This window comes from Struthio camelus, chromosome 18 (assembly GCF_040807025.1).
Source record: "Struthio camelus isolate bStrCam1 chromosome 18, bStrCam1.hap1, whole genome shotgun sequence".
NCBI classification, from domain to species: domain Eukaryota; kingdom Metazoa; phylum Chordata; class Aves; order Struthioniformes; family Struthionidae; genus Struthio; species Struthio camelus.
Genome location: NC_090959.1, coordinates 19,725,863 through 19,751,487, shown reverse-complemented (window position 1 = coordinate 19,751,487; position 25,625 = coordinate 19,725,863). Strand labels below are relative to the sequence as shown.

Genomic DNA, 25,625 nt, shown 5'->3' with positions numbered 1-25,625 from the left:
CACTACATACTTCCCTCGTCTAGCTTATTTGCGGGACCTGAGGTAATTCCTTGATGCAGAGATTTGTGATAGAAACATTAAAGTTGGAATAAATAAATTATGAGCAGAAATGTTGGTATGAAAGCACAAGAAGAAAATACAAGAAAAAAAGAGACAAAAGAGTGGCATGAGTTGATGGCACCAGCAGGTCATTGAGATCTGCATTCAGATTCTCAAAACACATGACTGGGAAAAACAACAGATTAAAACAAAAGAAAAACTACTCCCAGAAGAGGGGACAAAAGGACAGGCAGTAAATCAACAATATTGCTTAGTGACTCACAGAACTGGGTCACTGAAGGTTACAGAAGGCACATCCGGAATAAGCAAATGGTCACTCATCAAAAGGAATCTGGGAGACATGAATATGACCCCAAAACTGGCATCACGTGTCCTCCATGTCACTACAAGTGATCCTGGTCAAACTAGTCAAACATATACAGCTTGGTGCTTGTGAGCAGGAGAACATGGAAAAATAACTGTGAAAGACTGAGTGCATGAAATCTATATGTGAATGGGTATGAGTGACTGAAGTCACTTTTATTTAAAATAAAATCACCTTCCCCTCCTGTATAGTCTCACACTTAGCTCTGCTATATTCATTTTACATCATTAGCTGCTGCTAGATCATTTAAAAATTTTAATAGAAACCTGAGAGCGAGTGGTTACAGAAGCATGCTAGAGAACAGAGAGCTATATAGGGAAGCGAGGACACAGCAAGCTTGCAATAGCTTGTCTTTTTGAGGCAATACTTTTGTTTCCCTTTTTGCCCCAGGGAAGAGATTTGGCACACTTATAATTTCTGCTATTACACCAGTAACTTCTTATTTTACAGTTCAAAGAGAAGAAATAACTGTTAAAACAAGTTGGTTTCTCAAAACTAGGCCTGAGTATGAAATTACAGGAAGTGTCCTAAACATTTTTGCAAGGTCTCACACACACACACAAAACTGTGGTAGCATGAGCAACCTGAAAAGAGGGAGGGCCAATAAAATGAGTATTGCTGCTTACTCAAATACATTTGAGATTTAGAAACCAGATTTCAGATACAAAATATAATTTGAAGATTAATAAACTCTGCAGATTTGATTGTTTCTGAGAATGTTTTTGAGTATTTTAAATTAAATAGAAAAAAAGGCAATATCATTTTCAGTAGTCGATATTGTTATTGTTAATACGAACAGCAGTAGTTGCAAAGTTTTGGGATATTTGGTATCAGTTACTTGTTTTTAACCTGTGTAGCCACCAAGTCATGCCAACGGTTATTGTGCTGAACACAAAGAATATATTACTGTGGTCTCATTTATTATGAGGTCATTTGCTCAAAAAATTTCCAAAGGGAACTATTATTGTAGTATTTTTTATCATCAAATACATGATTAGATAGGACAAACGATCTAACAGTAATATGCTAGGCTTAGATTTAGGATATCAGATTATTTATGATGTCAAGTCATGGCACCTATCTTTGCCTCTTTCTCCAGTTATACAACAGGGATACTACTCATTACAGACACTAGCTTAGAGAAAAAAGAAAAGAATTCAAGGTAAGCTGATAGTGCCATGGATGCTCTTGCTGTGAAATTATTGTGCTTTTAGGAACAAAAAATGGATAGCTGCAAAGCAGTCATAGCTGCAAATAAGAACGTGTTTCTTATCCCCTCTTTCACCACTGAAAGTGCATTTAGACTTTTAAAAGTAAATCCTGCCCAAAATATTAAGTTTCTGCTGTTATATTTGTCTCACGGTGGCAACCATGTGATAGCAGCCTCCCTTCTCTTACAGTGGAAGGCACTTACCTTCTTGTACAGCTAGAGAAATTTCATTTTGCCTCATCCACAATGATCAACCAACTAATAGTCTCTGTGACATGGTGCAGCTTCTTTCATGTTTTAATGCTTCTTTAAATCTGAAATGAGATTCAAAGGCTGATCTGTTACCTTGGAAATAATCCTCAGAAACGCTATTGTTTTGCTTGCTGTTTCTTGTTCTCCATGGCTCTCCCCTAAGCTCGTTCACTCTCTTTACTACAATCAGTCTGATAGATTTAGTCTTGTGTGGGATGAAATGCATTCTGCTCTATTTTAGACTTAGTCATGCATTCCACCTAAACTCTGACTTGATATTTTACTGCTGGGGAACTCAAAACAAGCACAAAATGGTCTCAAAGGTAAGTAAGAGGCCACACAGGTGGCAAGAAATGTCTTCATTTTGATTTGAAATTGAGAAAAGTGATGTGGTCATGAGTAAAAGATGAGCTAAAGAAGAGGCAGTTCCACTGTACAGTGCAAGATTCTGCAGAGCAGGTTTGGTTGGCTTAAGCTAATTCTCTGTCTGTGACTGGGGAAAAAACATTCTCAAAACCATGATAGAGTGTCTCTAGCCCAGTATTCTGAGGTCATGACCTGTTCCCTGGCACTCATGGACTCCAAAGAATTCTCCTTCCATCAGGCTCAGGTATCCTCTACAGAACATACAATGAACTCCTAAGTATCTAGTTACAGCCCTACTCAACTCCTGTCTGACCACATCTGCTGCAACAAACACAGATAGACAGTACAACCTTGGAAAGAGCCCTGAAGAAGAGGGACGTCTGGTGTGACGGGAGGTGCGGAGCGGTAGGCACTGCTTCTGGGAGAGGAATCCCCTAGCCCCGCAGAAGTTGCCACCCCTGTACTCCTTCTTGGGAGCAGTAGCAACAGTCGGGCTTTCCAGGACTCTGACACAGATAAAGAAGGCATTTTGCTGACCACCCAGCAGCCTCTGTCCTTGCTGGTTTCCTACTTTGCCTATAGTTAGAGCCGGACCTGAAGTCCAGCCCTCACTAGTCTGCTGCCAAAGGAGCTGAGGAATTGTGAAAAGTTATCCTAAAAAATGCTAGTTATGCGCAGCCAAAGTATATAGAAATACCCAATTTCCTGCTAAAAGGAGGAAATGTGTATCTATGAATTGAAGGATTCACGGACAGAAAGGAAAGCACTTCTTAGGTCCAGGTAAAGAGTCTTAGGACAACTTCAGCACTGCCAAAATACCAATGCTATTGTAGTGGTAGTGTTGCCTCTCTTAGCAAGATTTCTAATATGCATTTTTTTTTTTTAATCCATCCACACATCTAAACCTCTTTTCCAGGGTGTTGTTACCTTATATCTCATTACGACACCATTCCTTTCTCTTGGATGAACAAATACAGTCTTGTGGGCTCAGCTGAGTAAATGCTAAAACAAAGCAAAACAAAACAAACAAAAAAACCCCACCAAACTTAGCTCAATGAAAAATAGATCAGGAAATACTAAAAAGTCACTGTCACCTTATTTGTCAACAGTGTATTCTCCCTTGCTGCATCATGTTCAATTCTTGTTCCTGCATATCAAAAGAATACAAAATAAATTAAAAGGGTTTCAGAAATGAGTAACAAATATTCAAAGTAAGATATCAGACTGTAAAGAGACTGAAAAGCCTGCAATTATGTGATTTGGGGGATTAAAATGACATACTACTATAGACATTTGCAATATACTGAACAATAAGTGAAGGACAGACATGATAACCTTTTAACTCTGACAGTGTAAGAACCAGTGAATCTTCAATAAGGAAAGGAAATGTCTAGAAGATTATTTACACAACTCATAATTAGCATGTGAAACTCGTTGCTCTAAGGTACAAAATGTCATGAACTTTAACAGATTCTAAAAATGAGGAAGCTTTTTTTCTGGGTAAGGAAAAAAAACATGGTTATTTTAGGGTAATATATAAACAGATAAATTACCCGTTTCAGGTAAGAAGTACCCAAGTGACAGAAAGTAGGGCAGGCTTTCCCTTCACAAGATAATCAAGAAAGACTGCTCTTTGGTTTCCTGATGGTTCTTGGGGGATGGCTTGTACTGGCAGAAACAGGAATCTCAACTGGATGCCATACTGGTCTGATACAGTGCTGACATTCCTCTATTTCTATGCAAAACATTCAATTACTTCTTTGAAAAGTGTTTCTTAAGATGTAGAAATGACATGCAAGAAATATACGGACTTATGTGTCATATTACTCGGGAATTTAGTAACCTTTTATGGTAGGACACAATGTGAAGTTTGTTCAGTATGGGTAAATCACAGCAATGGAGCAGTAGCAAGGCAAACAAGATTGAATCAACAGTGATGCAGACTACACAGTCTCCCTATGTAGGCTGATCCATGGATCAGCCCAAGATAACTTATTGAGGGTACACAGATGATAGACTTTTTTGCAAATTGCTAGTTTCAACTGGATAAAATAACATCTTAAGGCCCTCCCCACATCATATAGGTCAACTTCCAGGACCAAGAGTACGTAACGGGGGTGGGGGTGGGGGGGAAGTGTCACTGCCACAGCTTTGACTCCAAAATAAATTCCTCAAGACAAGATTGACCATGTAGATACACACACATACACATACATCCTTTATCCTTGACAGTCCATTATTAATCCCTGTGGAAAAATGATGAACATTTTTACAACCTACCTAGAAAGTCTAGTGGAGCGCTTATCTTTACCATTAACATTTTTTTCCTCATGTTTAACCTTATTGTCTTTTTCTGTTTTTTTTAAGCCAATGACTCCTTGACTGACCCACAGAGGCTACTGAAAATTTATTCTTCTCCTTCTATAACCCCCTTTCACATTTTAAAAAAATTATCATCATCATCTCTCCCCAGTTACCTCTTTTTTAGATTGGTCCACTTTGATCCTTCTAATTCTATGTTAAGCTTTTCAGTCTCTTTGATCCTTCTAATTTTACTTTAAGCTTTTCAGTCTCCTCTATATTCTTGACATGCTCCAGCTGAGGTGCTGTGCCCAAGGCTGGACATGGTACTACAGCTGAAATCTTACCAACACCAGAAAGAGCAAATTTAAGAAACATCAACACTCCAAGACAGCCTTTAATGACACCTCTGTCACTATGCCCTTCCAATTTACAAGTAAACCATTGAAACAAATCAACATTTGTTGTATCCCAGCAAGTTACACAGTTTTTAGAAATTTTGTGTAATCAGTGTTTCTGAAGTGTGCTTATGAAAATATCCTGTGGGACCTTGCGGCAAATCAAAGTCAATATGTATGACACCTGCTCACTTCTCTGGCATATTGATCTGTCAAGAAAAAAAAATTAGATGGGTTTGACTGACTTCTGGCAATTCCATGCTAGCTGTTAGTCATCTGCTAGCTGCTCACAAGGAGTTTATCTATTCCAGTATTTTCCAGGAATTGACATCAAATCAGTCTATAATTTCTCAACTCTTCCTCATGCCTCTCCCCTATTTTATACATAGGTATTATGCTTGCCAGTTTCTGATCTTATGAAACTTCCACCCTTCAAGTTCTTCAAGCTAAACCCTAACATTCCTGAGATTGCTTCAGCCTCTTTTCCTCACTGTCGATAAGTGAAGTGAAGTAATAATAAAATGAGACAAAATGCCTTATTTGTGTAAATGAAAGGAAATGGAAGCTCTTACAGAAAAAGAGAGATCGATCTGTGATCAAATAGCAAGAGAGGTAACAGGAAAAAGGGAGAAGTAAGGTGAAAAAAAAGAGAAACACTGTGAGGCCATGCCAACAAATTCATTTTCTTTTGCTAAAATGCACTAAATGGGCAGATCGAAGTATTTTAACTTTTAATGTGCACCTTTATACTCCAAAACAACTAGACGATTAGCCACTATAAAAGCACAAATTGTAATTCTAATTTTTACCTGTTACAAAATTAACATTTTCTTTAATTTTGTGAAGTTTCTCTTTGTGCAGGGAGTATCACCACTTAAGTTACATTCTTTGGGGTTATTCAGCACTCAGTTTGGCAGGTTAAGAGCAGCTTGGATTAATGTCATTTATAGCGTTAATAGCATTATTATTAATTTACAGAGACTCTAGGGAGGGGCTCATACAAAGGCATCACTGTGGTGATCCTGAAAAGAGGATTGCTGAGTTAAATGCAAGCTTTTTTTTTTTTTTAAAAAGACTTAGGTGTACACTCACAGGGAGGAAACCCTATGAATTTTATTATGAATATATACTTTTATTTCATGTATACTCATCTGTGGCTCATGCTGGAAAAAAGATGCACATTCATATTGACTTGAAAAATGTTCCTTAGTCTTCCAAAATGACACATCATTGTATGTGAAATTCTGGTTTCCAGGTATGCAATTAAATGCTTTACTTTTCTAAGCATCTCAGCCAGCCCTCTGGATAAATAACCTGAATTGCATAAGCACAGTGTGTTAAAACCCATGAGCTAATATGTGGTCACTAGGAAGTTTACAGGCCCACTGGTATGACTTACCTGCCTCACCCACCTAATGTGAATTATAATTGGTTTGAACAGAAGGAGAGGCCTAAAGTTTTCTCTATAAATGCTGCCACAAACAGAGCTTGAAGTCTTATCATATAGCCCTACAATTACTCACAGAAATACAAAGTCCAAGACAAAGAGGAGCAAGGAAGCATGGCTGGTAAGTAAAAATGAGTCTCTTTGTGGGTAAGGAATGGGCAACTGAATAACCTACCATACGCTGGTTTCTTCTGTGGAGATATTTTTGGTAAAGGGCTCTGAATTGTTGGAGTACACTACATTCTGATATTTTGAATAGATTACTTTAGCATTTTCTTTCCGAAATATTGAAAAAGATGCAAACAAGGAAAAGAAGATAATCCACGTAGTATCATACTGGAGTTAAATATGATAAAACTGCAAGTAGAGAAGAAGTTATGCATGCAGAAGAAGTTATGACCGCAAACTAGCTTTTAGTGTGAAGCTTACAGAATCAGAGAGTAGTTCAGGCATGAATGGATCTTCTGTTAATGGGAATATTTCTGCCAAGAATAGGCTCTAGGATAGATTCCTTCCTGTAGATTCAGAGTCAGCAAATTGCAATGCCATTTTAACTATTTGTTAAAATTAGTGTGAAAGGCAAAAGCTCTTTAAAATATAGACAAAGCATTACAGAAGTCTCAGCAGTGAGGTCTTATGAGGAAAGATTTTGAATCAATTCACTTTAGGAATGTTGACCTTGTTCTTGCTTACGCCGGACTTCCTGGGACCTCTGTAAAAATGTATAATAAAGCCTGAGTGCAGATGACACTCATCTAGGCATAGAGTCCATGCTCTGCTGACCTTATGTGACATAAGCTTGAAAAGTTCAAGCAATTCATTTAAAAAAAAAAATCCATAGAGCAGTGTCTGAAGTACAGAAACTACAGGCATTGTTTTCCCCTTATGTAGGTTAAAAGAAGCACAGTTTCCCCACTGACACAAAGTTTTAGCAGAACTGATTGTGCAAGCTCTTAGGATACAAGTGTTTGTCCGCATAAGATTATCTGAGACATTTCATGTCGTTGGCCCGAACTGCTTGCACTAGCATCCCTCAGTAGTGTCTGCTGTTTGCCTGACCTGCCTGTGCTTACTTAATGACTGTCTCAATGTAATTGATAAACGTATTTGATTACTATCTAAACGTTCATTGATTTAAGAGCTAAACACAGCCTGGGAGGGAAACAGGCACATACAAGGGGCATAAGGCTACTTATCCATTCATAAATCTCCTCCACTGACCAAAGGTTAAATAAATGGCAAACCACAGTTCTATTGGTCAATATGAAAGACTGGTGTAGGTAGAAAAATCCTTTTTTAACAAAAGAAGTATATGGTAAAACTCGACAGTAAAACCTTCAGCTACAGCAATGGGGAAATAACCACAGACCCATTGTTTCTGCATTAGAACACTTCCTCTTAAGCAACAATGTGCCAAGAACTTAGCCAAGACATTTTAGCAAGGTGCTCCCCCAAAACTTCCTCCTAAGTATCACACACAAATCTATCCTTCATCCATTTTAACCACATTGTTTTCATCACACTAAATGCAAGAAGCAGTAGCAGCATTTAACGAACAAACTTGTATTTGCTGATCATGGTCAACTCTTGCTTATGAAATACCCAGGGCACATTCTAAGCTCAGTGTTAAGTTGGAGATGTCAAAAGGACCCAGGGGATCCCCCTCACAGTGCCATGGCATACTTAGGACAATTTTAATGTAAAAAAAAGCTGTGAGTATGTGTGTGTATGTGTGTGCACAAAGAACTGTTTTCACACACACGTGCACACGCGCACATGCACACACCCCCACACCCACGCATCCTGCAAACATACACACATTCGTTTCCAGAAAACTTTCCTGCATCCAAGGGCCATTCTCTAATAGATCTAGCTTAACAGAATCCAGAAAGAGGAGAGAAAAACGATGCCTAAAGAAAAGGAAAGCACCTAAACAAATCCTGTAAATGTGATGGCACTTTTTTTTTTTTAAAGGGTTTTGAGAATTCGCAACACACTACTGCTACTAAGGATTTAGCAACTTATTTCACAGTCTCACGCTCAAAATAATTATCTCAGGTTCTGTCTGTCACTGTTCAGACTCAATGTCATTACAACTAAGGCATGAGTCGCAGCTGCAAGCATCATGTTTATGTATTAGAATTAGAGCACTTGCCCACAGAATGGAGACAACATGCCACAATCAAGTTCTCAGGAGAAATGCGCAGAGTCCCATGGTAATGGGAACTGGCAAAAAGGTATTCCTTGCTGCTGAGTGTGGAGCAGTAACTGGAAGTTAGACGTTCCAAATACACTCAATTTCAATGGAAGGCATGTGTGCATAAGTAGGAGAGTAGGGAAATACATTTGAATAGAAAAAGCTATACATTACAGGTCATGTGTGAGTATGTGGGAGCTGTCCTGGAAGCCTGGCATAGGTTCATCCCAGCGTGCACACTGTCAGTTTGGCTTATTCCTCAGTGCTGGTCCCACAGCAGTTTTCTGAAGTTCACATATTAGTATATGTCACTAATATTTCACTGTCACTCTCCTTTCTGGAATGAACCATCTTTCTCCTGCCAAGATCCTATGGGAAAATCTGAGCCCAGCTAACAGAGTAGCCTACTTCACGCAGGCAATCAGTGTGCTGAGTGTGCCAAGTTTGGCTGCCTTCAAAGTCTGGCTATTGGAGAACTTCTGGAATGATCCTCCAGCAATTTCCTAGCAGGCTGCAGCCTTGGTATTTGGGGCATTTTGAATGGAAGAGGAAGACAAAAAAAAAAAAAAATCATGTCTTGGACAACATCTAGAGCCCAGAGGAGATCTCCATCAAGTGCTGTTCCATATGGACTTGGCCAAGCTATGTCAAAGGATTCTATTCCTGAAGAGTGTTGACACTAGTCAGTCCATATCGCTAGGCCAGGGGTCCAGGCCTCTCCTTAGTGTGGCTCACAAATACAGCATAGCTGTAGGAAACCACTTGGCTTCCTGTATCTTGGATAGCAGGAGTGGCTTTGCTGATGAAATACCTTGCTTAATTATCCAAGGAGGAAATCAAAATAACCTAAGCTTCCCTGGGAACTGAGACAGACCCCAGTGAGTCATAGTCAGCCTAGCCAGATGACTGTAACACAGTGCTTTTAGGATATGTATAGAAGAGCTGTGCTCAGAAAGAATAAAGGGGCATACAGGCTATTCTAGGGACTGGCTTCCCATCCTAAAACAAAGGCATAATTGATAATAAGTGACATTTAATAAAATTCAAAGTGTCATAGTGTCATTAATATAGAGCTTGTGGGGAAGAGAAATACAATGCTAAGAAGGAGAGAAAGCAATATCAGGTGAATTATTTTATTATAAAAGGCTTCCTTCACTGCTCAGTGCTGAACTCTTCCTCCTTCATATTCATTTCATTAACACAGTTACTGGACTGAAGGAAGAAGTTAGAATATTACTGGAAAAGGATGTCACAAGGCAAATGACTGAACCAGTCTGTAAAAGCATGATTCAGATACAGCTCATTCTGTGTTCATGAAGCAAAATACTAAGATGGCTTAGAGCTTTCACTTTCTGAGGATCCAAAAGAATCTTCTCTAGCTGTCCTCCAAACATATCAAGTACATACCTGTGCACTCCTCACATTTATGCAATACAATACCACCTGGCTTACAGGAAGTTGTTTGGGCCTGATCAGCTAGGAAAAAAAAATGCATTCTACTTGACTGGTATTCATATTTTTCCACAACGTAAACTCATTCTCAGCTTTGGCCCATAATCTTCAGTCCATGGGTCTGGCATGTATCATCCATCTGTTTTACAAACAAAGCAAACGACAGGTCTGCAAGGCAACTTAGCCAGAGCTGAGAATAAAACATAGGAAGCCGATGCAACAAACGGAACTTGCCATACTGTCTTCCAGAACAAATGTACTGTATCTGCGTCTCTGAACATGCTGTTTGTAATGATGCTATCATATCACCAAGTACAAAAAACAGTTATGTCATTGAACTGTGAGACCATGATATTCAGTATATTATTGCTATCAAAAAAAGCAAGAAAAGCATGACCAAACATGTACTGGCTGCCATTTGGGGAACAATCACTAACACTGCCCTCCCTCCCTCCTGCCCAACAGTAACTAATCTTTCTATCACACCATAATGAGTATTCTGAAAAATGCTAGTATGTGTGTTCAGGTCATCAAAGAGAACGTAAAAGTATGGCTAGAAGAGGGTAGCTTAACTGCTGAAACTGCCACAGTTTTTCCAGTAACTAGCAGCGTACCCCAAGGGGTGATACTGGGTCCAATCTTGTTCAACTTATTTGTCAGGGACTTGGATAAAGGGACAGAGTGCCACCCCAGCAAGTTTACTGATGATGCAAAACTGAGAGGAGTGGCTGATACACCAGAGGGCTGTGCTGCCATTTAGAGGGGCCTCAACAGGCTGTTGAGTTGGGCACAGAGGAACCTCATGCGGTTCAATAAAGGGAAGTGCAGAGTCCTGCACCTGGAGAGGAATAACCCCATGCACCAGTGCAGGCTGGAGACTGACCTGCTGGAAAGCAGCTCTGTGGAGAAGGACCTAGGAGGCCTGATGGACAACAAGTTGACCATGAGCCAGCAACGTGCTCTTGGAGCAAAGTAGGCCGATGGTATCCTGGGCTGCATCAGGAAGAGCAGAGCCGTGCCAGCAGGTAGAGGGAGGTGATCCTCTGCTTGCTCATCTGGAGTGCTGTGTCCAGTCCTGGGCTCCCCAATACAAGAGAAACATGGACATACTGGAGCAAGTCCAGCGATGGGCCACTAAGATGATTAATGGACTAGAGCATCTCTCACATGAGGAAAGGCTGAGAGAGCTGGGCCTATTCAGCCTGGAGAAGAGAAGACTGAGGGCAGGGATCTGATCAATGTGTATTAATATCTGAAGGGAGGATGTAAAGAGGATGGGGCCAGACTCTTTCAGAGGTGCCTAGCGATAGGATGAGAGGCAATGGGCACAAAATAAAACACACGTGAACATAAGAAGAGCCACGTGAACATAAGGAAAAGCTTTTTTACTGAGAGGATGACAGAGCACTGGCGCAGGTTGCCCAGAGAGGCTGTGCAGTCTCTATCCTTGGAGATACTCAAAAGCCGTCTGGATAGGGTCCTGGGCAACGTGCTCTAGGTGACCCTGCTTGAGCAGAGGGGTTGGACCAGATGATCTTTAAAGGTCCCTTCCAACCTTCTGTAATTCTGTGTTGTAAAAATAGTAGAATTAGCACATATCTTTCTTTATAGAAAGTGGAGCCGCTTGCAAAGCATGACCAAAATAACTCTCCTTGAAATGAAAGATTTTTGCACACAAATCGGCACCTCCAATGGACGTTCAGGCACATGTTATCAAAAAAGTTGTAGTATACCAGGTGATAACAATGATAGATATTTTTATCAGAGATCACAGATGTATTTGCCCATCATCTGGGTAGTGTGTCATGCAAATGTGACACTGAGTGCTTGTCTCTTTAATGTCGCTAAACCATAACTACAGGATAACCAACAAATTGTTTCTTTAAATTTGGTCTAATTAAATTTGGAGTAGAAGCAATAGCCTACTCATTGTTTTGCAATTACTAAAATGCAGAGAAAAATAATGTAATTACAACATGAGGCACAGTCAACTTGTTCTACCAATCTAAAGAAACTAATTACATGAACTATTTATGCAGCATACATTCTAACGAGCCCCTAACAGAGAAAATGACATGTCAGTATGGGTAAACTTCTTAGAAGCCCTGGAAACAAGCACACTTTGCAAGGTTGTAAATTCTGCCGACCCTCAATTAGATATGAATTGGATTGAGAAGCACTCAAGGAATTAGCAAAGAAGGAATTATGTTATTACTGGAATTACATCACTGTAACAGAAAGAAAAACAACTGAATATTGAAATTCTTACAGATTTAAATACATTAAGAAACAAGTGGCCAGACTGTTAAGGACAAACGTTGTCCCAGCCTCAGATTTTAATTTACAAGGAAATGAGCTCAGGAGAAAGTGAAAAAGGAACGAAAAATCCTTAAGAGCATCGGTTAGATAAAGGGGTGGGGAGTAAAGGAGGCTATTCAAGCTCCACCCCTAAAGGAAATATTGCAAACAGCAGTTTTACAAGTAGACTTTTAAAGAAGTGAAAGGCATGTTCTATTCCTTGAGAGAACAGAAGTAAAGGAGGGCATTCAGAGGAAAAGTCCAGAAGCTGCTCATACAGGACTATTGATCAGATATGGGCCAAGGTGAGCAAGGGAGCAAGCCCCTTTTGCGGTGCTCTATTATTTTCTTACATCCATACCTCATATTCGGCTCTATAATAGACACTGAAAGGCTGCTACTCCTCTAATGAGCTTTGATCCAGGAAAAAGAAGGAAGAAAAAGTCCTTCCATTAAGATTGAGCAGGAGGATTTTTCATGGGAATTTTATTTCTTCACTTACTGCGCATATGGATAAAGCATGAGAGAACAGGTACATTAGTTGAGGTAGAAATGCTGTCTTTTGTACATAGGAAGGAAAGGAAAGTCTACAGCTATTTGAAGATGTCAGACATAAGGAGTGTAAATGGGAGACTGGCAAATCTGACATAAGAGCAACAGCGACAAAGCAGAACCTGGAGAAGGTACCATTGCAAAGGCTGAGGGAGGCTGGTATGTGGAGAGAGTTTTGAAACTTGACAGTAGGGTAGAGAGTATAAAGAAATTGAAGGGTTTTTCTTTTCTTTTTTTTTTTTTGCTTATATGCTAAATATTTATACATATGCAAATTGCCCAGTTTAATTGTTGTTATAAAAGGTCCCATGTTGCTTTTCCAACCTTGGCAGCTAATTCCTGCCTTTCTAAAGACAAGCCTCCCCCAGTCCAAACCTTGCTTTACAACAGATGTGCTTCACTGCTAATTTTTTTTTTTTTAAGGTAGGTATGCTTCTGAAAACTCTGAAAAGTACATGCTGCTTGCCTAGATACCATAAAAAACACATTCCCCATTTTTGAACTGTGACTATATTGCTAAGGCTACTAATGTAATTACTTGAAGGATTGCCTTAACCTTATAAGCTTGATATCATGCTCTTCCATGAATCTGGTTGAAGACAAGAATAATGTTTTTTTCACTCAGTAATGGCACAGGGTAGCTCTGTTCCATTACTAGGGACCACACTGTTACTCTTTCCTGCTCTCCCTTTTTGGGAGGGGAATGGAGAATACTAAAATATTTTTTAAAAAACATACAGTACCCTTAGGGAAAGAGTTCTTTTTCTTCTGTACTTGTTGCTTTTCCAACACCTCACTTAAACCATCCTGCTACCTTCTGCTAGATAACCCTCCATCTGAGAAGATCTGAGATGCTTACTCTTTGACCTCCACAGAAGCCACAGTTCACACACAACGGCTCTCTGCAACAGATTATTTCATAAACATGATTTTTAGTAGTGTTATCTCTCCAATTCTACCAACTCTCCCATTGTCAAATGACAGCCCAATTAGCATAGTCTTGATAGCTGCTTCCAAACGGTAACAGCTATCAGTTATATCAGAGGTACATAAAAGGTAAAGGGAGCCAGAGGTCACAGGTCACCATTTTAAATACAGAAATGTTTCTCAGCTCAATCAGATTTCTTCTTTACTTATTCAGAGATCGTGAAGCTGTGCCTCTGTTAGTACAACACCATGTCACAGACTGGATGACACCTTGAAAGACTTAGCTGAGTTCAGCGGTATTCTTTATTCGAGTAACTCGCACATATTTGATTATCTCATGGTTCTCTCCTCTTAGATTTCTTCCTGATTCTTCTTTGGTATAGCATATACTAGACCTTTTATATTTAATTATGCAGATAGACCCTAGCAGTCTACACAAGGGGGAGTCTCTCCAAAAAGATAAAATACTTGCAAATAACTGATTTCTATTTGTGGTAGAAATCTCACACGGCTATGAGTTACCTGTAGCGAACAATATGCAGCTCTCGAGAGTGAGCCTATGCTTCTTCCTGCCCTTAAAGCCTTGGAGGTACCCTCAAGTTTTCTTGCTCTTCTTGTTTTTTTTCACAGCTATGACGCAGTCAAGTATCAACTGGCATCTGAAAGAAAATGCAAGAGACCATCGTACAAGTAAATTTTCTAGCAAAGAGTTGATTGTGAGGAGAGGTCAGGCCTTCATCATCACCTTCAATGGAACGGGACATCTTGAGCAAAACTTAACATTCATTGCAGAAACAGGTATAGCTCCCAAGTTCTTCTTTCTTAAAATTAGTAATGCCACCCGGTGACATTCTTTTAGTCTGATATTCATTACATGGGAAAAAGAGTACCTGACAGCCAACCTGCTGGTTTATGTAGCCATGGGACTGATTGAGGTGTTTCTTGCATTACTCCCACCTCAACTAGTAATGATAGCTTTCTTCAGTTTCAAACAAATGGCATGAATTTACCGGGGGGCAGGGGGGCAGTTACACCTCTTTTGGGTTGAGAGACGATTACTTCTGTATTTCAGACATCCGGAAAACAAAACCAAAAAAACTAGGGTTGTGTTTTTTCTTTAAAAGGTCCAAAACCTTCAAAGCAAGCTAAGACCCAGGCCACATTCGGTATCTCCAGCACAGTGAGCAAGGAGAACTGGAGTGCAGTTCTGCAGTCCACCACTTCCAACTCTGTGAGCATCTCCATTTCCAGCCCAGCTAATGCAGTCATAGGACGTTACAAACTGAATGTGCAAAGTACTTCAATGGGCAGCTCCTCCCCGGCAAACCTTGGCACCTTTGTTTTGCTCTTTAACCCTTGGTCTTCAGGTATGAATGTGTTGGATTTCCCCTGAGAGAACTAACTCTCTCATTGCTTCATTAATATTTGCAGCTTCTCCACTTGATCTATGCATTTTTTTGCCCAGGAGCTGAACATTCACCACATAATCTAGCACTGAGAACAGGAAATGGCTTAACAGTTTCTTAGGACCTTCTGGTACATAAAATCAGCTCTTTATCACATACTTATCAGAGAGCTTCTTACCCTGAAAGATGCAGATTAAGTTCTGCCTCTGCCAGAGCTTCCCTGCTTCTGCACAAGTTTAGAAGCGTGTGCTCAGTCTCTGAGAAACCAAGAAAAAAGACAAATCTACTGGCTGTCACCTTCTTCCAGATTAGACAGGTCCACGCTTCTTTCTCCTCTCTAATACATTCCCCTTTCTCTAAATACAGGAAAACCTAAGTTTCACCATCTGTTTATACCAACGAGAACAGCAAAGGGTGGATCTCTGCAAACATTCTTATGGAGGTTCCCATATAAGGTTTTCATGTATTTTGGCAGATGTGGTGTTACAGACCTCTGCTTTGGCTTTTCAGGTGATGATGTGTTCTTGCCTAACAAGGCTGAGTGTGAGGAATATGTGCTAGAAGAGTTTGGCATCATTTTTGCAGGCAATAAACATCACATCAACAGCTTTGGATGGAACTTTGGCCAGGTAAACGCAGGACTGAAACTTTGTTGTTTTGTGCTCCTGTTTTCACATGAGCTGGGTGACAAAGGCTTGTTCACTTTTCCCAGTTCGTCACAGTTGCATACCTCAGAAGAGCAGTAGTCTGGTATTGAAATTAGAACTCATGTCAAGCCGTGTTACACTGATTAACATGAGGATTTGTAGGACCAGTCAGTTATATGGCTTAGGACTCAGAGATGCAGCCTGCAGAAATCTTCATGTCTGCTAGGTAGTAAAGTACTGTAGCAACACTGGGAAGCACAGGCCCTTTCTTCACTGCACAGATTCCAAGTTTTGGAAAGCTCTTCAAGTTCTAAACTTCACAGTTGTTGAGGTCATCTTTTTATCTGGCTGGGTGAGCTACAACACTCCATTCAGTGATATGAATTTCATCGAAATGATTTTAATTTCAGTCAAAATAAAAAGAACCAAATAACTGGTTAATGTTTTTAGGTTAACCAGTTATTTGGCTCTTTTTATTTTCATTTTTAGTACGGTAGAACAATCTGTGGTCCCAATACACTAACGTATTTCTGTAACATAGTTTCAAGGAGATATTCTCAATATTTGCCTTTCCATGCTGGATCGAAGTTTAAACTACCGCCAGGATCCTGCCACAGATGTATCTCACCGAAATGATCCCAAATACGTGGGCCGTGTTCTCAGTGCAATGGTAAGCAAGCTATTCAAAAATTCAAACCACTACCTGGTTTTTTTTTTTTTTTAAGTAGTTAGAATGAGTTTGAAGATACTTCTCAGGAAATTTTTAGATCACTGTTTTTGTGCACCAGAAAGGTGGGCCAGAGAAACCTCTGGGTAGCTGTCTGATTGGAGCCTGCTAGATTTATTTCACCTGTGGTATTTCTTTGTCAAACTGAAAGTGTAAGTCGTGGGGTGGTATGTAGAGGGACCAGTTTCTGGAGGTCTTTAGTCCAACCTCCCCTTTCATGTGAGCCTTCAGTAGCACTAGATCAGATCAGCTGTGGATCTGTTAGGCTATCTTGAAAAATGTCCAAGGATGGAGGTTTCACAGCTTCTCTAGGTGACCTGTCTAGCGCTGCGGTACTCTCGTAGCGAGGATTTTTTCTCTTACGTCCAGTACAATTTTCACAAGCTACAACCTTCTGCTGTTGCCTCTTGTCATGCAGTCTGCCAGTATTCAGAAAAGTTTGGCTTTGTCAGCTTTGTCTCTCCCCTTCAGAGAGTTGTAAGCTGCTACTAGATTTCTCCTTATCCACTTCTTCGCCGCACTGACCCAGCCCAGCTCTCTCTCAACTTCTCTTTGCAGATCAGGTGCTCTAGGCCCCTGACCGTCTTGGCAGTCCTCTCTTCTGGACCCTCTTCAGTACTTTGGCACAGTACTCCTGCCAAAACCTCACCAGCACCAATTAAAGGGCATAATAACGTCTCTCGATCTTCCAGATATGTTTGTGCTAGCGTAGCCCAGTGTGTGCTTTTCCTTATTTATGACAAGAGAGCACTGTTGACTCAAACTCAGTCTGGCAGTTGCCATAACTTCCAGACCCCTTTCAGCAGGGCTGCCACTCAGCCATCTGCTTCCCAGCCTGTACCGATGGAATGGTTATTCTGCCTCAAGTTCAGAAACGTACACCTTTTCTTTATGGACTTCATGAGGCTTCTGTTAGCCCAGTACTCAAGATTCTCAGGGTGACTCTGGCTCAGTGCTCAGCCCTATTTGTTTTGTCAGCCACTTCCCCTAATTTAGTATTGTCTATAAATTGGCTGAGGGTTCACTCTGTGTCATCAGCCAGGCACACTCTGAAAGCTATGGGAACTGCATTGCATAAATTGATGATGCCATTCAATCATGCAGTGGCAAAGTTGCTACCTCATAACAGGAAGGTTCACTACACACTGGTGTTTGTCTTCTCGCCTGGTGTTACCGTATTTGAGCAGGAGAGACAGTGGTTAAATGCTCTTCATTATTTGAGGGGATACATATTTCATTTCCCTAAAAAGAGGACTTTCTGAAGGCCAACGGCATGAAGCAGTGGCTTTTGTCCACTAAAATATCATTTAAGGCTTTTCTCCCCTCCTACCTACACACTGCTTTTTCTGTTTTAAACTCTTAATTTATCTTTTCACAACTTTAGTGAATATTTTTACAGGTCAACAGCAACGATGACCAAGGGGTGCTGCTGGGAAACTGGAGTGGAAATTATGAAGGTGGGAAAAATCCAAGCAGCTGGACTGGAAGTGGTGAAATCCTGCAAAACTGGAAGAAATCAGGATTCAAGTCTGTTAGATATGGACAGTGTTGGGTATTTGCAGCAGTGTTAACTACAGGTATGTTTTATGTAATACACATACTGCCATTGCACAGATTCTGGTGTAAGAAACACTAATAATAATGTCTACATGGGAGTCTTTCAAGACATTAGTATGTCATATGGAACTTCATAATCTAGCAAAACTTCTTTTTTAACTATGGTTTTGTATTTACTCATTAGTGCTTAGATGTCTGGGGATTCCCACTCGAACAATTACAAACTTCAGCTCTGCTCATGATGCAGATGGAAACTTGCGTGTGGATGAGTTTTACGATGCTTCTGGAAATCATTTGAACAGGGGAGCTGACAGCGTCTGGTAAGGCTCTATGGTATTTAATTGTAAGACCTATCAATGAGAAATAGGGGCTTCAGGTACACAGTACCTAATTCCAATGACAAATGCTCTGTTAATTTGTTAAAAATTGTCCCCCAAACAACTACACATACAGGATCAAAAAAAGGTAATATTATTAAAAGCAGAGTTTTAACAGCATTTTCACTTTTGTAATTAAACAGAGACTTATGACATGTTACAAAGGCAAATTGAGGCCAAGACAGGAGAATTACAGCTATGATGCCACAGACAACTGAAAATTTGTGATACTACACTGGAAATATCAAACAGGGGGACTTGATTTAGTTTGGAACTAGCTTTCAAAAATAGTTCATGTTAAACTGCAAAAGTTTGAAAGAACTGAGTCCCCTTTTTTTCTTGCAGTGGGATCATTTGCAGTGAATTTAATTTAATTAATGCCACGATTAAGCATCGAATGCAATTCAAACAAGTTTACATTCAGCAAAGAACAGATGCAGCCCCTCATTTTCTGCCTTGTTTACTCCTCTGCTTGTTCTGGAGCCATCCTGAATATAAGTGATAAGTCTAACTGCAGCATTGTCCTGTAAGGAACACAGCTAAAAACAAAGGAACTACATGTTCAGAGCTTCTGGAAGGAAAAAAAAAAAAAAGGCTGAAGACCTTTTTGTATAATTTTACAAATGTGCTTTCTGCCTTGAATATTCAAGTCTGTTACACAATGCAATTTTTCAGCTCCAGTCTGACCAAGGCAGGATCACAGTGGACATGGTCAGTCTCGGATAAGAACCTGACAAATGTATCAAATTTTTAAATTCTAACTAAGATGATTTATTAATGGGTGTGAATAGGAATTTAGAGGAAAAAGGGCCCTTATCGTGATTATTTCTTGTGGAAGACTGCTTCATCCAGAAGCTGGTGTTGGTTTTGTTTTTTTCCTTTTCTTTTTTCCCCCCTCATAGTTTCTAACAGCAACAAAGGTTTTATTATTTTATGCTGCAGGTTTTATTATTTTATGCTGCAATGTTCAATTCTTATGTTTTCTCCCTAGGTTAATAGGTGAAGAAAGCAATGGGCAGGACAAACTTCAATTTGAGAGTGTGCCTTTGTATCAGTGGAAAAGACATGCATATGATAGAGCTGCAGAACATGACATTTTAGGAAAGACGTCTCTATTCACCCTTTTACGAGTACCAATAGCAAAGAATAGCCAGAAATCAGCTTCTAGCTACATACTAGAAGAACCCTCAAGTGAAAGGATATTTACAGCCATGGCCAGATCAATGCTGAGCCCCAGCAGATCCTGGATGTGCCCTTCTTGGGGCAGTAAGCAGATGAAAGTAATTTTGCAGCAGTACTGAGGTATCCCAGTGCTCTGCCATGGGCCAGATAAGACCCTAGGAAATCCATGGAGAAGAAACTGCAAAGATGACAAAGATTTCATTGATTAAAAAAAAAAAAAAAACAATACGTACTATGTACAGCTTACTTTGTTCATTCTTGAATGTAGGAATTTCCATGTCTGGAATGAAAGCTGGTTTTCTCGCAGTGACTTGGGCCCCTCATACAGTGGATGGCAAATTCTGGATGCAACTCCCCAAGAGGAAAGTGGAGGTACACGGATTTCATTTCAGGAATAATGCTGAAAAATTATAAAATCAGTCACTTTCAGAGGGAAAAAGAAATTCAACCATGTCAAAGTAATTTATTTCCTTGCCCAGAAGTAGAGTGGCAGAAGAGAATACATTCTCTGTTTCATTAGAGAAGCTTCAGCTCCTCGTTGGATACCAAGAACCTAACCAGGCTTTTAGGATTAGCTGAGAAAGACTCGTCCTACATTTCCAATGTAGGTATCCTGAGCTATTGAAAATGAAAGGATATTATAAAATAAATCAGGTGTACCTTCAGACTAAATACAGGATACATTGACGACTAACCTGGTACAAGTCACTGCATAGATGAAAGGGCTGGAGTAGAACACCAGGGCTCTGTAATTCAGGTGTCATTGATAAATAATATCTGTCTAGGTATCCTCCCTACTTTGAAACAGTCGATTAGTCCTAAATTATTTTTCCTTGATGCTATAGGGATTTATCAGTGTGGTCCTGCCTCACGGAACGCCATCAAAGAAGGAGATGTAGATCTGGACTATGACTGCCCCTTCGTATTTGCAGAAGTGAATGCAGACTGTATGTACTGGAATTATGATCCCACAAGTGGAAAGAAAATATTAATGTTCTCTGAGTCCACAGTAATTGGCCAATTCATCAGCACAAAGGCAGTTGGTAGAGATGACCGCGTCGACATCACTAGTGATTATAAATATGCAGAAGGTAAAGTAAAATTCTGTTTTTTCTGGTTAAGTTTTAGAATGAAGCATCTATGTATAGAAACTTTAGGATAGGAGTCTATTGGTGGGCAATTCTGCATATATATAAGGTGGGAGCAAAATTTACACTCAGTTTCTTCAGTTCTAACAGAAAGGGGAAAGAGAAAGGGAAAGATTAAAAAAATCGTACCCTGCCATTTCTGATATGGAGCTGATTTGTGGGATCTAAATAAGGCGAGTGCAATTACTTTGAGTAAGACATTTACTGTTCTGCTTGTCTACACTAATGTGCACTGTCTCTGCTTTGTTAAAATTAGCCTACAGCACCGCTATTTGACAGCAGAATTAAATGTGTATTACAGAAACCTAAGCTAAATCACCACCTAGCCCAAGAAAAGTAACATTTTAGAAGGGTCTAACCACACGTAAATTTGTCAGATCTTTGGGGCTGATAGCACAAGAAGAAAAATACAGTAATCATTAACTGAATTTTCAAGTGCAAAGAATGAACACTGTTATCGGAAATATACATCCAGAAGGGTGAAAAGCATGATCAAGTAGAACCCAAATAGCTAGCTTCCAATGCCATCAACATTTCACCTTATAGTAGGGGCCTTTTCTGTATTAGCAAATAAGAATTTACATTTATCAGTGTTACGACCGTAAGCCGGGTTAGGAATGGCAAGGGTGAGAAACTCTGGACTGAAGATGTGATGCTACAAAGAATTGCTATAACAGGAACAGTGACACAAACTGACTGTAGATCCAGAAAATGATGCATGGCTGTGGAAAACAGAGGCTCTGTTCCCCTGTAAGCACAGGCACTATGTTCTGCCGATCAGTCTCTAACAGTCACATAAAAAGAGATGCATTTTAACTGGTGGGGATGACTTTCATGGTTCTCACTAACAGGCTCTACAAAAGAAAGAGATGTTTTTAAGAAAGCCCGTAAGAAGCTGGGACTAGAGGATAAATTTGATCCCACAGCACCAACACCAAAGGAGATTGATCAAAAGCCTGACATCTCAGGGAAGTTCAAGGTTGCTGGCCCTTTAGAAGTTGGCAAAGATCTCAATCTAATTCTGGTTCTTGCAAACTTAACTTCTGATGCTAAGACTGTTCAGGTAAATATGACGGCTTGGAGCACTGTATACACGAGGAGACCTGTTCACGAGATCTGGAAAGACTCCATATCTGTCACTCTGGATCCTCAGGAAGGTAATTTTTCATATAGCTTTTAATTAGAATTGTGTGATTGTTTTATCAGTAAATGAGCATTAGCTCTGAAGGTAGTAAACTTGGGGAGAAAAAAGCTACAAAAAAATTTGCAGTCTTAAATTTCTATGCAAAAGAGGTTGAAGGGGTCAAAATACACCGCACTTAGATTTCGGGCGCTTAAATGCACAAAATTCACATTTTAGAAAGCGTATTTTAGGAGTGAAAAGAAGGTGGCAAGTAAACATAATGAAGTTTCATTTAACAAAACTTGCAAAGAAAAGATAAGGAAAACATAAAAAGTATAGAAATTAATTCCAACTGAATGTCTTCTGGTCGAGGGCCCTAACTGGTAGATAATGGGACACCGCTAACAGCAGAAACGAGAAACCTGATCCGTTAGCACCTTAGAATGGAATTAAAGTATGAGGAATAGAAATAGCTGAAATATCCTCTGAAACTCCAAAATGGGTAAGAAAATAAATTATCCAAGTACAGCTGAGGAATAAGGGACCTACAACTTTTTTCAGATGGTGTTTGATATCCTTACAAGAGAAATTCTGTGCCTAAATAGGAGCATTCTTGGAAGCATGAAATTAAGTTAGTGATAGGAGCTTGAGACAATAGATGTGTCAAAAACTAAGGAGACCTAAAAAAATGATTGATTCTCTGTTGATACTATATTGTATTAATCTTAGGCTCAAGTTACTACTGAGAAGCAGAAATAATGTTTCTCTTAATATGTAATTTTGACTTGTGGAGTTGGGGGTCTATCAGCTTCTTCTAAAGCATTAGAAACTGAACTCTCAGTGAAGACAGAGCTTATATGCAGATGTTGCTAATAGCATTACAATTACGTGGGTACCTTGTGGTGTCTTGTGCTTACACACACTGTGTTAAACCAGTGGCTGAATTTAGGGTCAGGAGAGAGGTTTTTCACCATGTCTGATGGCAGAGACTGTTTGAAGAGTTTTTTTATCCTCTTCTGTCAAGTGAAGCATGTGCCATTTGCTAGGATTTATACTTAACAAATCCCTTGCTATTAGAGCAATCTAGGCCTTTCACAACACTCTTGGTTTCTTGCTGTCTTTTGTGGCACCTAACGTTTGTGACTTGTGTGGGGTTTTTTTTTTTTTTTTGTGTGTGTTTCATCTGCTGTATGCTGCTGAAAAGTATTTTGTGGTTCAGTGTTTGCATGTAGCACAGATACTCTAAAGTTCTTCTGAAGCTGACATCTACTGTATTGTGGGATTACCTTGATTCAGAGACAGAGGAGATCCCTTCCAATCTCGTATTCCTATAATTTGAATTATAGCATAGCAACTACTGTAAAAACACATGATGATAAAGAGCAGATATGGCTAGGAAAGATAGTAGGAATGCAAACACATCATTTAGCCTGCATGTTGTACACCACAAGTAAATAAGACTGATGAGTCCTACCAGAGCATATCTTATAACAAATGAGGTAGCACTGATCAATTCATTAAACTCCATCTGTCTTACCTGGGGAGACACAAAAGCCAGGCAGTATGATGGTAAGGGATGGAGGAGAGATTACAGAGAAGAAATCACTCTGCCACTGACAAACTAATAGGTTTGCATCAAGCGAGTTTGCCAGTGATGACTGAAGCCCTCCCTAGTCACAGACACAACGTAGAAGGAAAATACTAATTAAGGTATGAAAGATCTGTTGACTTATAAAAGTGTTTATCAATCCTTCTCTCTCTTTTTTTTTTTTATTACAGAGAAACAATTTCCCATTCAGATATCATATGCTGAATATCAACAGCATTTAACTACAGATAACATGATCCAAGTAACAGCCTTATGTCATGTGGCAGGTGGGATTCAAGTGCTAGTGCAAAGAGACATCACCCTGGACAATCCTGCCATTGACATACAGGTAAAGTGCTATCCCTTTGCTACTAATTCCAATAGCAGAGAAAGGGTAAAATGAGTGGCGCTCGTCTCTTACAATCACTTTCTTTCCTCCAAAGAGATGTTCTGCTCATGTTCTGCCAGGGTGCATCCTACCAGTTCATAATATCTCCTCTTCTGAGGGCTGAGGAGGCTTGGAGAGAAAAAAACATTGAGAAACCCACCTTTCAAGCATTTTCTTTGCACAGGTACTGGGTGAGGCAGAAGTAAATAAAGAAGTGGATGTGGAAGTGATATTTACCAATCCCATTGATATGGAAGTGATGGACTGTGTGCTACAGGTAGAAGGCAGTGACCTGCTCAGAGGAATCCTCGAGATAGAGTAAGTACAAGGAGGGCCTCCTTCCTGCGATTAAAGATATATGAGGCGGAACGTAGGCATGCATGACTTTGAAGCAAACACCTTCTTTTTCAATGATTTGTTCAAAGGTTTGTTATGCCTTTTTTTTCCCCAGTATTTCACAACTGAATCATAAAAGTAAATTTGCAGCCAGTCTCTGACTTTGTGCATAAACAAACGTGCATGCAAACATCTACACACAATGGCAAATGCAGCTGCTTTTAAAAAATGCCTAGGATATGAGAGTGTGCATTTGAACTGAACATACACACACGTACACAGCAACTTAACATTGTCATTTGACTTGGACACCTAGGAATGGTCTATCCCCTAACTTATAATCTCTCCTGAGGCAAGTTAGTAAACCAATGTTATGTATCACCTGCAACTTTTTCCTCTAGGTAGGACAAGATAATATGATAGGGTAAGACTGTTTAGAAAGACCATAAATATCAGTTTTCAAGAATTAAAAAAAATACTGTTTTAAAACATTTTAACTTCCATTTAGAATTTCCTGGTGTGCAAGTACTTAGGTTTTCTTGGTGCCATAATCTATTCTTATTCAGGAATTTGTGTTATCGTTCTTCACTGTCTTGGCTCATTCTTTTTTTAATAATTCAGTGATCTCTTTTACACCTTCTGTTCTGCATGAAGTTTGATCTCTTATGGTATTAACATGTCTCCCTTTGCATGCTTATCTGGATCGCCGCACAATATATTTGCTAGAGATCTTAATGCATGGAGTTGAGCATTTAAGTACATATCAAATAGCTAAGTTCTGTTCAGTCTTTTCATCGCCATCCTATGAACGCTACAGAGCTGATAGCAATAGCGAAGAAGCTCAAAGATGATGCATAAGGCTGTTTTCAGCTGACATTTTTCCCTTTGTTTCCTATTTTTAGCGTACCGCCACTGAAAGCCGGTGAGAAATCTAGCACAAAGTTTAAAGTCATTCCTTTTGAAAGTGGTCCCAAGCATCTACTTGTTAATTTCTCCTGTGACAAATTTGCAGATATCAAAGCATATAAGATTATAAATGTGCTCGACTAAGAGGAAGGTATACAATAAATGGTCCATTTCTGAACAACTTGAACGAAATAGCATATGAAATCCATGAGAAATTAAACCAAATAATTACTGCTTCCGAAACAAAATCCTCACTTTCTGTATAAGGAGTTACTTCTCCGTTATATCATTACATTTTCACACTGTAATTTTAAATAAACTGAGGAATAGTTGATTTTTCATGTACTGTTTTAAGTGTCTATGTTATTAAATATAGCACCTTATATTCTACCCAGAGATTGATTTTTGCCTGTTTT

The 25,625-nt window shown here is 39.6% G+C and overlaps 1 protein-coding gene and 1 long non-coding RNA gene across 3 annotated transcripts; one reads left to right on the top strand and one right to left on the bottom strand.

Moving 5' to 3' along the window:
• Positions 1–1,823: 1,823 nt before the first annotated feature.
• Positions 1,824–14,476, bottom strand: LOC104143163 (uncharacterized). Its single transcript, XR_693859.2, has 3 exons — positions 14,347–14,476; positions 3,347–3,399; positions 1,824–1,948 (listed from the first exon to the last, which is right to left on the bottom strand). It is a non-coding gene; the product is annotated as an uncharacterized lncRNA (long non-coding RNA).
• On the top strand, positions 12,509–25,605 carry LOC104143152 (protein-glutamine gamma-glutamyltransferase E). 2 transcript variants are annotated; one of them, XM_009673495.2, is made up of 13 exons: positions 12,509–12,650; positions 14,455–14,622; positions 14,949–15,191; positions 15,741–15,859; positions 16,419–16,547; positions 18,004–18,181; positions 18,346–18,481; positions 19,989–20,092; positions 20,566–20,811; positions 21,720–22,025; positions 23,771–23,928; positions 24,152–24,285; positions 25,206–25,605. In XM_009673495.2, the coding sequence occupies exons 1-13, from the start codon at positions 12,641–12,643 to the stop codon at positions 25,351–25,353; spliced, it is 2,079 nt and encodes a 692-aa protein (XP_009671790.1). In that variant the 5' UTR covers positions 12,509–12,640; the 3' UTR covers positions 25,354–25,605. The 2 variants fall into 2 exon arrangements, with proteins under 2 accessions (XP_009671790.1, XP_068769065.1); XM_068912964.1 differs by lacking the exon at positions 12,509–12,650 and adding an exon at positions 12,723–12,877.
• Positions 25,606–25,625: the final 20 nt, after the last annotated feature.